General features: G+C 41.6%; 2 protein-coding genes and 3 non-coding genes across 5 annotated transcripts in view; all 5 read right to left on the reverse strand.

Annotated features, from left to right (window-relative positions):
* Positions 1-447: 447 nt before the first annotated feature.
* On the reverse strand, positions 448-6,007 carry HSPA8 (heat shock protein family A (Hsp70) member 8). The gene is made up of 9 exons (XM_074215312.1): positions 5,900-6,007; positions 4,439-4,648; positions 3,746-3,951; positions 3,183-3,335; positions 2,543-3,098; positions 2,123-2,325; positions 1,790-1,988; positions 1,230-1,462; positions 448-914 (listed from the first exon to the last, which is right to left on the reverse strand). Exons 2-9 carry the CDS (start codon positions 4,641-4,643, stop codon positions 717-719), a joined length of 1,953 nt encoding a protein of 650 aa, XP_074071413.1. The 5' UTR covers positions 4,644-4,648; positions 5,900-6,007; the 3' UTR covers positions 448-716.
* On the reverse strand, positions 1,005-1,099 carry LOC141510300 (small nucleolar RNA SNORD14). Its single transcript, XR_012474805.1, has one exon. It is a non-coding gene; the product is annotated as a small nucleolar RNA SNORD14 (small nucleolar RNA).
* Positions 2,403-2,491, reverse strand: LOC141510301 (small nucleolar RNA SNORD14). Its single transcript, XR_012474806.1, has one exon. It is a non-coding gene; the product is annotated as a small nucleolar RNA SNORD14 (small nucleolar RNA).
* Positions 3,520-3,610, reverse strand: LOC141510299 (small nucleolar RNA SNORD14). Its single transcript, XR_012474804.1, has one exon. It is a non-coding gene; the product is annotated as a small nucleolar RNA SNORD14 (small nucleolar RNA).
* Positions 6,008-8,752: 2,745 nt separating the features above from the next.
* CLMP (CXADR like cell adhesion molecule) overlaps positions 8,753-17,996 on the reverse strand; it is a 122,819-nt gene continuing 113,575 nt past the window's right edge. The window contains exon 7 of the mRNA XM_074215313.1: positions 8,753-16,771. Coding sequence (XP_074071414.1) covers positions 16,471-16,771 — 301 coding nt within the window. The 3' untranslated portion in view covers positions 8,753-16,470. The remainder of the gene's footprint in view (positions 16,772-17,996) is intronic.

Here is a 17,996-nt window from a genome sequence, read left to right on the forward strand (position 1 = left end):
GTAAGGGGACAAAATCCCTTTCTTGAGTTCCGTTTCCCCTTTTTTTCTATTTACTTCCCAAAACTCATGCAATTAACTTCTAGTGGGACCCTCAGTTAGAGATGGGATAACCTGCCACTACTTTGGTCAAACAGGAACCATTAAAGATTAGACCAATAGGAAACCCCTCTCATATAAAAGCTCTGCAATGCAAACTGATAATTGGGTAATTACCTTGCTTAACTTGTCATTTATATTCAAAGGTTTGGAATATTGTAATAAGCCTTGCCCAAGAACGGGATTTGAACCCAGGTACTCCTGACCCTAGGGCCAGTGCTTTATCCAGAGACACCTAGCTGCACCCTTCAATGACTCATACACCTTTAACAAGTCATAAACCTCCAAATGCAACCCCAGCACATATGTGATTTGTTAGTCATTTGGCAATTATTCCTAATGCATGTATACCTATGAATAAAGACCAGGACTCATGCATATATAGGTGCCAATTTTAAATACTTTATTTTCCAGGACAAAGAATTGCATTTCCACTTTTTTTACAGTACTGATAAAGTGCAATGTTGTTCACTTCTCCCTCTGCACACATTCAAGTATTCAGAATGCCCAGATTTATACAGTAGCTTAAATGTTACTTTTAAACTGGCTACTGCCTTAGCTAAAATTTGAGTCCTTCAATTTTTGGAAAGTTGTGTGGAATGCTCTTTCTTCTGCTTTGTTTAATCAACTTCTTCAATGGTGGGTCCAGAAGAAGCACCTCCGGATGGGGCGGCTCCACCCCCTGGGAACCCACCAGGCATTCCTCCTGGCATGCCTCCTGGCATTCCCCCTGCACTCTGGTACAGCTTAGTAATAATAGGGTTGCACACCTTCTCCAATTCTTTTTGCTGATGCTCAAATTCTTCCTTCTCAGCCGTCTGAAAAAGGATAAATTTAGAATGTCTAAAACTGAGATTCAACACATTAAGGGGGGGAGAATATATCTTAATTATTGGCTTAGAACATGGTCGCTCAGACATCCAAGGAAGGATTTTAGCCAACACAAGTCATGTGACTTCTGGTGGAAACTACGAATGGTTTGGGTATACTGTCATCACAGCAGCCATTTTTTAAAATGTGATTCAAGTAATTAGTACAATGAGCAGTACACCCACTTAAAACTGCTCTGTAATTAAGGGATACTTATATACTTCCAATCTGACAGTTCCATTTCCCATGAGACACTGACATACCTGGTTCTTATCTAGCCAGTTGATTATTTCATTGCATTTGTCAAGAATCTTCTGTTTGTCTTCATCACCAATTTTCCCTTGCATTTTTTCATCCTCTACAGTAGCCTTCATGTTGAAAGCATAAGATTCAAGGGAATTTTTGGAGGACACCTTGTCTCTCTGCTTCTCATCCTCAGCCTTGTATTTCTCAGCTTCCTGAACCATACGCTCAATGTCTTCTTTGCTCAGTCGACCTTAAATAAAAGGAAAATTCTCTTTGCAACTTTCCCACATTGTTTTCCATTACAATTATTTCACCACTTGTAATTTTAAACAAAACCTTTAGAAAAAACAGTGGTCGCTCAGACAGCCAAGGAAGGAAACTTAAGCCAACATTAATTGTTCTGGTGGAAACTACGAATGGTTTTGCTATCCCTTTCATCACAGCAACCAGATTTTCCCTTAGCATATATAAGATAAGGCAGTGCTACCAAAACCAAGGCTTGCATTGTAAGTCCTTTTTTCACTTGGTGCCATGCAGATTAGCTTTATTCCCCCCCCACCTAAAAATGAAACCTTACCTTTGTCATTGGTGATGGTGATCTTGTTCTCCTTGCCTGTGCTCTTATCCACAGCAGAAACATTGAGAATGCCATTTGCATCAATGTCAAATGTCACTTCAATTTGAGGAACACCCCTGGGTGCTGGAGGAATTCCTGTGAGCTCAAACTTGCCAAGCAGGTTGTTATCCTTTGTCATGGCTCTTTCACCTTCATAAACCTTTAGAAGAATTACGCTAGTTAGAAGTCAGCTTTCTATTTGTCAACCCCCACCACACCCTGTGTAATCACAGGGCTTACTTCATTTAACTCATTGATGTAAGTGCCATAGAGCACCTAATACCTGGCACATACCTGAATAAGCACACCAGGCTGGTTGTCCGAATAGGTGGTGAAAGTCTGTGTCTGCTTGGTGGGAATGGTGGTATTACGTTTGATCAGAACTGTCATGACACCGCCAGCAGTTTCAATTCCAAGGGAAAGAGGAGTGACATCCAAAAGCAACAAGTCCTGCACATTCTCAGACTTATCTCCTGACAGAATGGCAGCCTGGACAGCTGAGGGAGGAAAAAATAGGTACTTGATAAAGACCCAAACAATACAAGACTAATAATAGTATTTTTCAAGGTGTGTTTCGCTCAGACATCCAAGGAAGGTACTTGGCCATCATAAGCAAGCTTCTGGTGGAAACTACGAATGGTTTTGGAACATTCATCACAGCAAACATGGTTATGTTACCCAGCTCTAAAATGGTAACAATGAAGTGACTCTTACCTGCACCATAAGCAACAGCTTCATCAGGATTGATACTCTTGTTGAGCTCCTTGCCATTGAAGAAGTCTTGCAGAAGCTTCTGGATTTTGGGAATGCGAGTAGAACCACCCACCAGGACGATGTCATGAACCTGTGATTTATCTAGCTTAGCATCTCTTAATGCCTTTTCCACAGGGTCCAGGGTGCCTCGGAAAAGATCAGCATTCAGCTCCTCAAAACGGGCTCGGGTGATTGATGTGTAGAAGTCAATACCTTCATAGAGGGAGTCAATCTCAATACTGGCCTGGGTACTGGAAGAGAGAGTACGTTTTGCACGTTCACAAGCAGTGCGGAGACGGCGAACAGCCCTCTTGTTTTCACTGATGTCTTTCTTGTGCTTTCGCTTGAACTCGGCAATGAAATGGTTGACCATACGGTTGTCAAAGTCCTCTCCACCCAAGTGGGTGTCCCCAGCTGTGGACTTGACCTCAAAGATGCCATCTTCAATGGTAAGAATGGAGACATCAAAAGTACCACCTCCAAGGTCAAAGATCAACACATTTCTCTCAGCACCAACCTGTTAATTCAATGACAAGGTTATAATCCTGAAAGGGGTAAGAGAAATGGAATTGGGGATGACATTAATGTAAATTAGACCTACTTTTTTGTCCAAGCCATAAGCAATAGCAGCAGCAGTTGGCTCATTGATGATACGGAGCACATTGAGACCAGCGATAGTTCCAGCATCTTTGGTGGCCTGACGTTGGGAATCGTTGAAATAGGCAGGTACTGTGACTACAGCATTTGTGACAGTCTGAGGCAAACAGATATGGTCAAGTTTAGTAGGCTATTTACAGAAGACAACTTAATTCTCTAAACCACTACTGAATGGTATTGTGAACCCCTCAGATGAAATGCTAGTTATTAAATTCTATTTGTTCTAGCATTCTGACTAGTGCTTCAATGACCACTAAACAAATCAGCAGTCAAAGACAGGCTCGCTCAGACATCCAAGGAAGGTTCTTGCCATCATTAGCAAACTTCTGGTGGAAACTACGAATGGTTTTGGTACCAATATCATCACAGCAAGCCACCCTCAAATACTGCACTGATAATTCAATGTATAGTGACTTAAGAAATCTATCACTACATGTAACTTATACTACAATGTCCTTTTGTAAAGTGAATTCCCAAAAGCAATTGCTAAACCTTGCTAAGTCTTACCTTCCCAAGGTAAGCTTCAGCAATTTCTTTCATCTTAGTCAAGACCATTGAAGATACTTCTTCTGGGTAGAAACTTTTGGTCTCCCCTTTATACTCCACTTGGACCTTAGGTCTGCCTGCATCATTCACCACCGTGAAAGGCCAATGCTTCATGTCTGACTGTACAACTGCATCATCGAATCTTCGACCAATCAGACGTTTGGCATCTGAAAATTGATATTTTATGCATTTCAACAGTACAATATAATCTTATTCCTATGTTAACCAACTTTAGTGACCTTTCTATTCCATTTTCCCTGGTCATTTTTATACTACTTGTCAGCCAATCCTACTCAAAAATTCAATACTGAGTTTTTCCCCCTTCAGAAGACATACTGGGCCCCTTAGACTTAGCACTTTTAATAAACCTCACTTTCAATTAAGGAAAATTATGTTAGCAAGTATTATTCTTTCTGATCAGTTATTTCCTTTACAACCAGGAAATCAATAGCTTAATGTCAATTTAGATTGGGCAGTGGTTTACTTATATTTGAAATTTAAAACATTTGGACCTTTGCCCAGAGGAATTGTAACAAAGCTCTTGAATGTGCAATATTCTGGAAGCTTAACACTAGTGCATTTTGTTCTCTAAAGGTTTTGTAGCTGCCTGTAATTTAAATATAAAATTTCAATTATTGTGATTTAATTCCTTACCAAACACCGTGTTGGTGGGGTTCATTGCAACTTGATTCTTTGCGGCATCACCAATTAAACGTTCTGTGTCAGTGAAGGCAACGTAGCTTGGGGTGGTCCTGTTTCCTTGGTCATTGGCAATGATCTCCACTTTCCCATGTTGGAAAACCCCCACACAGGAGTAAGTGGTGCCGAGATCAATGCCAACTGCGGGTCCCTTCGACATGGTTACTGCAATGAAATTGATTTAGAAACATTAGTAATGCATCAGCCATCTCATGGAGCTACCCCTTTCCATCTAAAGTCCTTAATACTTCCATTAACCAGTAAAAGGATTCAAAGACACCCTTTTCATTAATTACAAGTAGGTCCTTTCCCTGAATTATTAACATGCCCCTTTGCTTTATTACTAACAGGTCCTTTTGTTACTAATAGATCCTTTATTAGCAACAGACTTTATTTCTAACATCCTTTTCCTTTATTACTAATAGATCATTTTCAATATCTTTTCGCTTATTACTAATAGGTATTTTCCAATAAGATATGCTTTTCATTTATTATTAATAGATCCTCTTCAATTATCTTTTCGTTACTGATATTTCACTTGTTAAAATATCTTTTTATTACTAATAAATGCTTTTCTTTTGTTATTATCTGTTCCTTTCCATTCATTGCTAATTTAATCTTGCTATAAGATTATTATAATACCCTCTGGCTGGAGAGCAAGCCCGACTATGCTTTGTTTAAATAAATCATTCAACAGGGAGCCGCCTCAGCTGCCCCCAACCGGGCGGAAGGGAGTGCCATAAGGTTAGCCTGCTGGCGGACTTAGACCCCACCTTCCCCCTTTTGAAAAAGAAACAAAATGGCCTCGGCTATTTTTAGCCGCTTCTCCAAATTGTCTACTCTTAACAAATGAGAATTTCTGCTGGACGCGCTTTAGGCAGAGGCGAACCACGTGGTCCTAGCGAACTACATTAACCGACATGCACCGCGTCTCAGCTCCCTAAGCCAGCCACGCGGTAGGCGCGGATCGTCTCCTAAGGACGCTCCCACCTTGACCCCGTGATGCCCGCAGAGGATGGGCAGGCAGGAGGACTATAAGCCCCAGAAGGCCATGCGCGTCTCTGCGTCCTCCCCCCGGCTCCGCGGAGCACCCCCCCTTCTTTCTATCCCTCGCGGTCCCCCGCTCAGCCCCACCCGCCTTCGGCACTGCGGATTCGGCCACGCAACACTAATTTTAGAGTAAAGAAATCTTTTATTTCACGAAAAAACATAGCTTTGTTCCCCTGCCAAAGCTATAGCGACCCGCCCTGCATAATGTCGCCCCGAAGTAGCGTTTCCTGGATAGTAAATGTGCTGCAATTAAAAATGCCCAAAAGCTTCCAAGATTAAGAAAACCGTTTAAAATTGATGCAAAAATAGGCATAAAGCAGCCTGAAATTAAATGCAACACGAGAAATAAAAGCACGCTTGCCTTACCTGGGGAGTCGGAGGTCGTCACTGACCGCACCGAAGGAGAAAAAGGGCTGCTGCTGCGCTGAATAGACCGTCTTCCGCCTGCCCCCCAGCCTTTTATACCCTCCCGCAGAACCTTCCAGAAAGGATCCGCCCACCCGGGCTGTCCATCCTGGTGCTCTCGTCCAATAGGGGCCGGCACCCCGCGGGCGGACCAATGGATGGAGCCGTTCCCCGCGTCGGGCCTCGCCCCCTCGCTTCTCGTCACGCCCCTCGGAGACGTGACGCGAATCCCTCCGCGTTCTGGAACCTTCATTCTGCCCCCCCATTTCCGGGCTAGGAAGGGCGGGGGAGAGGAGAGAATGAGAACGAGGAGGCGGAGCCAGTAGGCCCCGCGCGCGGGAGACCTCCGTCACTGCGGGGGGGAGGGGATGGGCCCAGGCTTCGAGCATGCGCACTGGGGAAAGTAAAGGGCGGAAAGGAAGACTAGGGGAAGAGCCAATCCCGCTCCTAGAGGGGCGAATCCCGCGGAGCCCGCCGCCCGGCCGCGCACGGAGCCCGGGTGCGCACGGAGCCCGGGCCCGATGGAGCCCCGGGGAAGCCGGCCTGGCCCGGGAAGGCCGGAAGTGGAGCGGGAACAAGATGGTGGCCAGAACGCGGCCTCCTTTTCCTCACTGCGGGGGGTGTTGCGGGCCGCATGGCGCCGGCCTTCTCTCCCCACCCCCACCACGCGGGCGGATGGAGGCGGATTCCCTTCCCCCACCCTCCCCGGGCCGCCGTGGGGGAGGGGCCCCGCGACCACCCGGGAGAGCTCGGCCGGGCTGAACCCGGGGTTCCGAGCCGGGGGCCCCTCGGCGGGCGCCCACCCCATGCTCAGGCCTCGGAGGAGATGGGGGATGGGAGAGCGCCCCCGCCGCGCTCCTCCAATGGAGTCGCTACTTGGAGTCTGGATCTTTCTAGACCCGCCCCCGTTGCACCAGGCTCCCACCCCGACCACGTTGTGGCCCTTGGGGGGGCTGCGGACCCTCCGGGACAAAGACCTGCCTTGTGGGTCGCCGAGCCGGCCCCAGCCCCGCCGGGCGTGGTGGGGGTCTGCCCCCGGGGAGGACTGCACCCCCACCTCAAAGTGCTCCAGACCGAGGGGAGGCTGCAAACGCGGATGATCCAGGCCCACACACACACACCCCACAATTTTTTTGCTTTCACTCTGAATGATGCTTCCTCCGCTTCCCTTTTTCCTTCCTTTGTTCTTCCCCCATTCCTTCTTTCACCCCAATGTAATCCTAAAAATGTAGAAAGAAAAATGCACCTCTAGGATTCAGGAAGCCTTACTATTTAGGAAAGAGAAAAGTAGACAAAGACCGCAGTTTAGATAAAAATGAAGTACCCACGGCTCAGTTTCATCTGCTTAAGGAGATAACACTATTCTCCTAGTATTTATAAAATCCCCCTTCTCTAAGCACGACCACTCTTGTTTAACCTTTGTTAAAAACATCTTTCCATTTCTACCAATATTTTTACTACTTCAGCAGCAAGATCATGTTTTTTTAAGGAATAAAATGAGACCCAAGAAAGCAAGGTGACTCGTCCAAGGTCACAGGGCAATAGGCTTGGCTTTCTCCACAAAGGGAACCTGAGGTCTCATGTTGCAATTCTTAGTTTACCAATTTCCAACACCTGAGCCTCCCTGAGCCCCTTTGAAGTGAAAGTAGTCAGTGTTTCATAATAAGGTATAGCAAAGGTGAGCAAGCAGAAAATGAGGCAGCCCTTCCCTGAGTCCTCAAATGATTTGAAAATAGGATAAAGTATAAGGACATTTGTGGAGGCTTTAGTGAGTGTCCTTGTTCTATGAGGAATAATTGAAGGACGTAGAACAGATAGGGCAAGTTTCTAATTGCTCACAGATGTTGCTAGAACCTTGACTGTGTCCTTATTAAGAGTAATAATTCATAGACCAAAGTTTTGATTGAGGCAAAGATGGATAATGAATTTCCTCTTCGCTGCCCTCTTTACAAAGTTGGCAACTGTATGTATTCAGTTTCTGAAAGTAAGCTAGGCACTGGAAAGGTTTAGGGCCTAGGACTATCCTCGAGCAAATCACAAACCAAAAGCTATGCCTTCCCTTTGTGTTTTTATATTGATGAAATTAGGTTGAATTCAAGGTTAGCTTTTAATATGGAAAAAGAAACTCTAAAAGGCTATGAAGTAAATCTGTGATATAAAATGGGGAAGGCCTATTAGGCTAATTCAGTATTACAGAAATTTGATTTCATTTTAAAGGAGCATCCAATCCTGAATTTGAGGATGTGGGGAGTGGGGGAAAGAAGAGGACTATTAGACTAAAGAAATAATCTATTTTATTCTAATAATGATTCTGGATGGGAGCAATTAGCATTTAGCCATATTTCAATTAAGAAAAGAAAAGACTAGCCTGTTTCTGAAAGTATAGGAAATTGGTTCATGGGAACATTGAGTCAGCAAAGGGTGTGGTTATTTTCTGGTTTTAGACTAGGAGAACTTTCAAAATCCAGTAACATGGACTTTTATGTTGCAATGATGTCTTTGTGGTCAATGAAAGTTGCATGTCAGTTGATCTATTAATCAGGGCATGAAGATATAAATGAAAACCTTCTGCCCCCCCTCACCATCCTCACTTCCCCCCCAAAAATTTTTTAATTGAAAGTTAACCAAATTATTTTTGTTTATATGTGTTCAGATACCGCAGTGAGTACCATAATTTATTTGAAATCAGTTATAAATATTCTCTTTAGAATCATAGATTCTAAACATGTACCCTCCAAATTAAATCTTTAGTGTTTCATGACTCTTATTAGGACTCAGTGATCATAGCTATCATTTCTGTATAACATTAAAATGCATTACTTATTTTAATCTCTTCCACAAAGCAGTCAGGTGAGGTAGTTAGTAAAAGTATTATTGTCCCCGACTTATAGAAGAAAATGAAGCTAGGAAGACCCAAGCCTTCAGATTTGTTTACTTCCATGCTACCAAGACTTTTCCAGGTTAATTATATATTATTCCTTTTCATGAGCCCCATAGTCCTCCCAAATATGCTTTTCCTTCCATTTCTCACATATGATTCACATTCACAGGCTTTGCTTAGATCTTGAAAGCATTTCATCTTTTATTTTACCTATTACACTCTTTAGTAACCCTAATAGCACAGTTCAAATGTAACTTCAAATTTAAGTCTTTTATTAGTCCTTACAACTACTATAGACTGATCCAGGTTAGCTTGGTAGAAAGAACTGACACTATGAGACCACCCTAACCCTTCAGCCCCTCTTCCTGAGATCTCCCCCCGGCCCCACTCCAGCCCAATCTGGTCTGTTCCAGTGCTGCAGGAGTAGATTGCACCAAGAGCACACTCCCATCTTGCCTTCTACCTTTGTTCAGGCTACTTCACCACTCAGAGGGCTTGGACAAGAGAGGTGAGATAGAGGACTACTGGCCCTTTTTGCTTTCCCTGTCTCTCTTTCTGCCCTGGAGTCTTCTGATGGCTGGAGTCTTCTGATGCAGAGAGGGCCAGGAGTCAAAAAACCTGAGTTTAAATCTAGCCAGAGACACTAACTGAGGATTGAATGGTCCTTTAAAATGAAACCCAAATTGGGGGGGCAAGTAGGCGATACAATGGATAGAGCACCTGCCCTGAAGTCAGAAGGACCTGAGATCAAATGCCACCTCAGATACTTAATAACTACCTAGCTGTGTGACCTTCAGCAAGTCACTTTACCCCATTGCCTTGCAAAAAAAAAAATGAAACTCAAATTTCTATGATACTGAATGAGCCTATAGGCCTTCCCCATTCTATATCACATTTTTATTCCATAGCCTCTTAGAGGGGTTTTTTTCCATGTTAAAGCTAACCTTGAATTCAACCTAATTTCATCAATATAAAAACACAAGGGGAAGGTACAGCTTTTGGTTTGTGATTTGCTCTTGTGGATAAGTCCTAGATCCTAAACCTTTTCAGTGCCTACTTTACTTTCAGAAACTGAATACACACAGTTGCTAACTTTGTGAAGAGGGCAGCAGAGAGGAAATTAATTATCCATCTGATAATAATGATACCTATTTTCTTGTGAAGTATTGTAAAGTTTCTAACATGTAATAGGTACTTAAATGCTTATTCCCTTCTCTCTGGCACTGTTGATTTTTAATATGTAACCTAAGGAATTCTGGGTCTTGTTGTCAGTCTCATGGTACACTCTTAGCTCTAGCTGAATTTTTCTTTTTATGTTGTCTGATTTCCCCCTTCTATTAGAATATAGGGCAGTTAGATGGCACAGTGGATAGAGGACCAACCCTGGAGTCAGAAGGACCTGGGTTTCAGGATCTGGCCTCAGACACTTAATAATTGCCTAGTTGTATGACCTTGGGCAAGTCACATAATTCCTCTGCCTTAAATAAAATTTTTAAAAAAGAAAAAAAGAATATGAATCCTTTGAAAGTAGGAATTGTCTTGGTTTTTCTGTTTGTGCCTGGTCTACAGTAAGCTCTTAATAAGTGCTTTTTTATGCATTCATCTAATTTTTATATATACCTCAAAATATACGTATCATTTCCTTCTATTGAAATCAAACTCCTTAAAGGCATGAACTGTTTCATTTCCAAATTTACATATATAACAGGCACTTTGTAAGAGTTTGTTAGTTTGGTAGAAAAAAAAATAAAAAGTTTGGAAGACTGTGGTACAGTCGAACCCAAACTTTGCCCCTCACTACATGTGTGACCTTGAACAAATCATTTACTATCTCCAGATTGGATTCCATGGTCCCTTTTATTTGTAGAGTTATAATCCTATGATCCAGTAAAGAAAGTTATTATAACTGTTTAGAGATCAGAAGTGTTTCATTTCATGATATGAGAAGGAGCCCCACAAGCCATACTGATATTTCAATTTTCAAACTATAGTCAGGTTTATTTCTACTAGAGGACAGTATATGGAAGTTCACAGAGAATCCAAAAATGTTCATTTTAATCGATGGTTCCAACCTCCTCCAGGATGTCTTGTCTCTCCTTCATTGTACATCAGAAGGATTCCACAGATATTGAAGGACTGATTTGGTAGAGCTGCTCAACTGCAAACTTTATTGATTTGTTTCTGTTCTTTTAATTTACTCTTCCCACACTCAAGTTAGAGATGTTAAAGAGCAGTGAAACAGAGAGGAAGACAGATCAGCTTAAATAATTGGAATTGTAGACAACAAAATGGTTTTCTCAGGCATTTGAAGCAGAGAACTGAAATGAAAAACTGCCATTTTAAATAGTGATATATTCATATAATCTTTGGAGAATTCTTCCTCTAATTTCAGTAAAGACTTTGGTGGGTGGAGTGATATGAGTGTGGTGATGAAGGTGGGCTAGATGCAATAAGACTTTAGGAGGCTGATGTAGGAGACCATGATGTTCGAAAGGAAGAGAGGCTGAGATGAAGAGAAAGACTGTGAGCCATGTATTAAAGTGATTGTGGAGGAAGTGACATTGAGGGTTATATAGGTAATAAGCAAGATGGAGTAGATTCTAAAGGAGGCAAAGTGTTGAGTCTGAAAATGGTAGTGGGAAGCAAGGAGCAATAGGGCCTTAAGAGAGGATGCCAAGGTGTTGACCAGTTTTAGAAAGCATTAGAGGAAGGAATGAGAGGAAGATATGGATGACAATTTAGCATTAGTTATCAATTTAACAAATAATACTGGAGAGTTACTAGAGGGCAGAGGAAATTAGGCTTAAGGTTACTACTGTTCTTTCCATTCCCCCTTCCCCCTCTCCTTTCATCCTATTTCTCATCACAGATGTTCCAGAGTGATGTGTGAAGGGCAGCTGACACTCTTGGGAAAGGAGAGCTGAGAGATGAGGGTGGCAGGATGAGGGTGTGCCAGGAGAAGGATAGTGAGTGATAGGTAAGAAAAACCCCTAACTACTTTGTTGTTTAGGACTCGCTGTCACTCGACATCACTGGCCATTTGGCTTGCAAGTCTTTAATGACATTCTATAGTACAGGGTGTAAAGTTTGAATATGGTTGTTGGGTATTCAAGGCCCTCTTCTCTACTACCTTGCTTCTCTAACCTTATCTAATGTTAGTTCCTTCCTTGCAATTTTTTCTCTAGCAACAAAACCATAATACTTAACTCTCTGTGTTCAGCCTCCCATACACTTGGTTTTTCCTAATTCTAGTCATTGTTTATTCTGTTCTTTAAGCCTACAGCATCCATTTTCCCTTCTCCAGATTATTTCCTACTTACCCTTATAAATTCTATCTCCAATGCCACCTATGCTTTCTTTCTCACCTCCCATAAGCTTTTGTTTGGCATTTCTTTCTAAAAATCACTTACCATCCAGTATCTTTATTATAATTATTTATGCTCAATTTTGTCTCAGAGGACCTGTGTCCATATACTAGATTTGCCACTTAAAACTCTGGGTCTCAGGTGCCTTATCTGTAAAATGAAAGGGTTGCTAGTTGACTTACCTCCAAAGTCCCTTCCAGATCTAAGTCTGTGATCTTATAAGACAAGGACCATATCCCATGTAAGGTTTATATCTCCTTCAGCAGCTTGCACAGCATTATGCACATAGTAAGGGCTTAACGTTTTTTGAATTAATAAATGGAGGTTAATTTTCAGGCCGTTTGGGAAGGTCATATGAAAATTTAATGTGTTTGTTAATCTAGTAAACAGAGAAAATTACATCTATTTATTTTCTCCCAACCTGATAGTAGGTTGTAGAAATCTTTTCATGCTATGTAAATTTGAAGAATTCCTTTACTGTTTTGGTAATACTCCTGGCCTTTGCTGGGCTTATACATTGTGGAATGGGGAAAGGAAACTGAGGTTATTACTTTGAAAACTCAAACTTCCAATTTTATTTTGTAAATAAATTGTATTAAGTTCTTGTAGTTTATTTTGTTCTGATATATAGATCATGTTGTCCAGTCATTTTCACTCATATCAGACTCTTCATAAACCTATTTGGAATTTTCATGGCAAAGATAGTGGATTGGTTTGCCACTTTCTTCTCCAGCTCATTAAGTAATATGCCCAGGTCACATAGCTAGTATTGTTTTGAAAGCCAGATTTGAACTTAGGAAGATGAGTCTTCTTGATTTCAGACCTGGAATTCTGTCGATTTCTACACCTAGCTGCCTTTAAATTGACCATAATCAAGGCTATTTCAGTCTTGTTCTTCATTTGAACAAAGCTGATAAATATTTCTCCAATACAATTTGTATGAACTGCAGACTTTCTTGCTGCATCACCTTTATTTTTTTTAAAGCTATTGATTCAAAAGAATCAAATAAATATTTGGTTTTCATGTTGCTCAAATATAGTCCCAGCCACACTAAATTCTATTAAGAAATAAATTCAGTTTAGCAACAGAAGTGGAAAAAAATACATAAAGCAACTCTACTTCAAAAGTTTATATACAGTATAACATTGTCTTAAATACATTAATATATAAAATTGTTTGGTTTATATATTTTATTAAAATGGTTTCTTTCTAAAATTATCAACATTCCATTCACATCCTCTTTTTGTAAATCAAATAAGCAATCATGCACAAAATTTCTTCCAATTTTTGAGGGTTTTTTTGGTCCCTTATTTAAAAATCAATGGTTAATGAATTCAGGTTGGAACAATAGATCTGTTTTTATCTTTCAGACTTCCAGAGTATCAGGTAAAGCTTCTCTAAATACCCCAGCAGCTTTCCTTCCTAATTCTTACCTCCAGTAACAATCTGAACTATGAATCTGTTGTACATTTCCATCGTGAAAAGAGTTCCAAAATAATTTGAAGATTGGACAAGGATTTTAGTCTACTGATAACTAGACTCTTCAAAAGAACCAAATATGTTTTTTTTCATCCAAAGAGGACAAACTTCTCTTGATGAAGGCAGAGGCGGGAAACTGAGATGGAATAGAAATCTGGGACACTAATCAAAATTTGAAATTGCAAATTACTGAAGGTATAATTTTCCATAGAAAATCTAGAAGGCCTGTGAATTCCAATATAATCTTGACTCAGTTGAAGATGTTACTGAACAGGTTCTAAGTCAGATTCTACAGAGTAATGCCTTGTCCCTACCTCTCCACTTTTTTTTGCTTTGTTTTATATAGAGTCAAAAATTCTATGATGAATTAAGAGTTGACTGTGGGAATGGAAAATCAGACTGATGGGAGAGTAAACTTGCTAAGTACTAACCAATGAAACTATTGTCTCCATTAGAATTTTTACCCAGACCTTCATTTGAGAAGCTATACTTATACAGATTTCCATCTTTAGTTTTACTTTTTTTTTCTTCTTAGGATTCTGCCCTTGTGTTCTACTCCATAATTATTCCCAAGGACACCTCAGTAGACAGTGAAATTTGAGTGGACTGTATATGTGTGCTGGGGCGGGGGGGGGGAGGGGTGTCACTAGTTCTGGAAGGGGAAATTGGATCTAGTTAAAGGGAGAGTCATCATGCCATAAGTAGAAGAGATGATTTTTAAACAATATAGACAAAACTATGACAAAAGTAAGAAATTTGATTTAGAGGATCCCCAACCCACCCCAGCCTCAACTTTTTTTCACTATTCCTACTGACTTCTCTTCCTCCCCCATTAAGATGCTAACTGATAAATAGTTAGCTGCCAAGGGTTTAACCTTTGAGCTAAGTGAGAGAAAAATCAAACCTGACAACTACTTGGGCAGCCAGCCCTCCCACCACAAAATCCCTTCTCAACTTTAGTTTCATATTGCACGCAATTACTTCTAGCTAGAAGAGCACTGAAAACTCTGCTAATGGTCTAAGACTTGGTCAGGTGCTCTCTTATGGGTAGAATCTGACTTACCACCACCCCCTCCACCTTTCCGACCCAGTTCACTTCAGTGCCCAGATACATTTTGTCCCTCCACCTTATGTTGTTGCCTAGTCCCCTTAGAACATAAGCTCCAGAAGGGCAGAAATTGTCTTTCTTTTTTCACCGTGCTTAGCCAATGAAAGAGTTTAATAAAAGCTATCTTTCTTCCACCTCATGCTCCCAAGAAAGGGGAATACTTAATATTTACCGTCAGAAAGGCTGTCAAGCCCTGCTCTGCAGGATCATTAAAAGTCCAAGAAGGTTTCTAGAGCCACAGCTATTATGGAAAAAATAGGAGGCAGAATTCCCCAAGTAGAGGCAAAATTTCTTAAAATCCTCTTAGCGCTCCTTAGAAACAAATATGAAAAAGACAATCCTCTTTCTATTCATTCAGTATTGAAATGTGGGTTGCTTGTGGTCTCAGAAAGAGAAAACCAGGGTGGTATTTCAAGGGATGTCCAGAACATTCAGAGAGGCAGCATGGTGTGAAGAGGCAGCATGTGAAATCTGGAAGAACTAGGTTCCAGTCATGAGTGGCTATAAGTAATTCATTGAGCCCTTCTCAACCTCAGTTTACTCATCTGAAATATAGGGATGAGAATATTTGCGCTATTCATGGGATTGGGGGAGTGAGTGTGTTCCAAACTGTCAAGTGCTCTGTAAATGTGAGTTTTCCCACTAAGAATCCCTCCTCTCTCTCTTTTTTTTTTTTTATGTTTTTGCAAGGCAAATGGGGTTAAGTAGCTTGCCCAAGGCCACACAGCTAGGTAATTATTAAATGTCTGAGACTAGATTTGAACTCAGGTCCTCCTGACTGCAGGGTTGGTGCTTTATTCACTGCGCCACCTAGCCACCCCCAGAATCCCTTCTCTCTTCAAGACAACTTTCTTAATATTGTTTCAGAACATTTAATGATCATTCTTTTCTAGATAGATCCCCAAAGCAAAAAATCCTGGTAGACAGGAAATAAAGTCAAGATTGCCTTATAGGTATATTCTTGATTATTTCTTAGAAATTCCCTGAATAAAACTCTATTTATTCCTTTAACAAGTCCCTGGATAAGTTTTTAGTTTGTTTGTTTACAGAACTTTGGTTAAGTAGGAGAATAACAGGCATGTGGAATATAGAAAAACTCTTTTGCTTCATAGTTTTTTTGGACCTCTTCAGCGACCCCTTAAAACTGGGGGCCAAGCCTCCCCACAAGTGGAATAAAATCAGGAGTCAAGTTCTGTGTTTCCATGTTCTCAGAAGTAGTGAACCAACAGATAAGTGAACTCTAAGGCTATCTGAATAATCCACATCTCAGTGGACCCTGCTTGGATATTTGTATAAACCTAATAACTCAACAGGTGTCTGTACAGGTGCATAGGAAATCATGAGCAAAACCTTATTTCTTATTGGAAATAGTAAATCAGAGAAGTGATGTCAAATAGACTCTAGCATGCTCATCCCTCCCCAAGTATCCTGGAATAGAGACAGATAGGTCATGAGTTTCTTTTGCCCATTCCAGTCTTAAAGCACGATGAAATGCTTCATTGTAGATTATTCAGTTCATGTCTCCTTTGGCCCTGTGGAAATGAAGTACTCAAATGGGCATGTCCTTTGCAATGTTTGTTGTCATCTCAATAACCTCTGCCCCCTACCCCAAAGAGACTGGGGACTGAGTTCCAAGTAACCAGGAATTTCCCAAAACACTGACCACCAGGAGAGTGTGGGAGGAGGGTCCATACCGACTCAGACAGTTTGGAAGGCTCTGCTCTGGTTGGGGACCGTGCTGGGTATGGTCCCTGTTTTGGACAGGGTGGCATGATGGACTTTCTTTGGCTCCGGGCCTCTTGCTTCTGACCCCACCAAGCTGTAGGGGTGGGAGGCTGCCCCTGGCTGGGCTGCAGCCTCACTGGACAGTGTTCTCTGGCTGCGGGAGGCACTATTGGCTGTGGAGCGGGTGGAAGAGGAGCCAGAACGGGAACTCCTGGAGCCTGAGGATGAGGAGCCAGGTTTCATAAGTCGAGCTTTAGGTGCCTCAGCATCTTCTCTGCAGGTAGAAATAAAAGGAGAGAAAGCTTGAGTCTAAGGACATAGATGCTCTTCTCAAATCAAGTCACCAAGCATTTATTAAGCACTGGGCTTAGCACAGAGATATCAATAAAAGCCAAAACAAAAAAGAACAAATTGGTCCCTGTTCTCAAGGGACTAGTGGTCTAATGGGGGAGGCAACATGTAAACAACCATGGACAAACAAGATAGAAACAGCATAAACTGGAAATAAATCTCAGAGGGAAGTCATCAACATTAAAAGGGACTAGGACTTTTTGTAGAAGGTGACAATTTAGCTAGGACCCGAAGGAAGCCAGAGACAGAGGCAAGGAACTAGGGAGAGAATTCCAGGCATTTGCTCAATCAGAGGTGGAATGTTCTGTCTAAGAAAGAACAGGAGGCTGGGGCAGTTAGGTGATACAGCAGATAGAGCACTGCACTGGAATCAGGAGGACCTGAGTTCAAATCCGACCTCAGACAATAATTGCCTAGCTGTATGACCTTGGGGCAAGTCACTTAACCCCAAGTCACTTAACCCCATTGCCTTAAATAAATTAAAAGAGAGAGAGAGAGAGAGAGAGAGCAAGCAGGAGACCACTGTCATTGGGCCTGCCTTGAGATATAGAGAAGGGAGAAAAAGGCCAGAAAGATAATGGGTCAGGTTAGGAAGATTCTTCCAAAGTGTTTTCACCTCTGTTATCCCATTTAGGCCTAACAGCACACAGGCAGGATATCATCATTTTATAGATGAAGAGACCGTGGCTCAGACAGGGTTTCACTTGCCCATAGTTACCCAGCTTGCTCTTGGCAGAATTGAAGTTAGGACCTAGAGGTGATTTCTTGTCCAGTGTTCTTTCAGACATCATGTTCACTGTTTCTTTGTATTACAATATCATTCTACCAAAAGAATTACATGTTTTCTTACTGTCTTAGGAATGACTCAGCAAAGAAAGCACTTCAATAAGCATTGTGTCTCTGGGCTAGACTACCCAACTAAAAGAATACTTAATTTGAGGAATCTCTATGATATGGCTAAGAGGAATTTAAGAGGAAATTGGGAATGTTTACTGTCATATTGTTGGCCATCGCAGAGCTAGATCTAGAATTCAATTGAACCAAATTCAACAGTATTGGTTAAACAATACACTAGTTGGTGCTGGTAATAAAAACCAGGAGTTTATATTCTTTTGGGTTGGGTACAGATAGAATATAACTTAAACAAA

Source organism: Macrotis lagotis, chromosome 1 (genome assembly GCF_037893015.1).
Source record: "Macrotis lagotis isolate mMagLag1 chromosome 1, bilby.v1.9.chrom.fasta, whole genome shotgun sequence".
In the NCBI taxonomy this organism is placed as follows: Eukaryota; Metazoa; Chordata; class Mammalia; order Peramelemorphia; family Peramelidae; genus Macrotis; species Macrotis lagotis.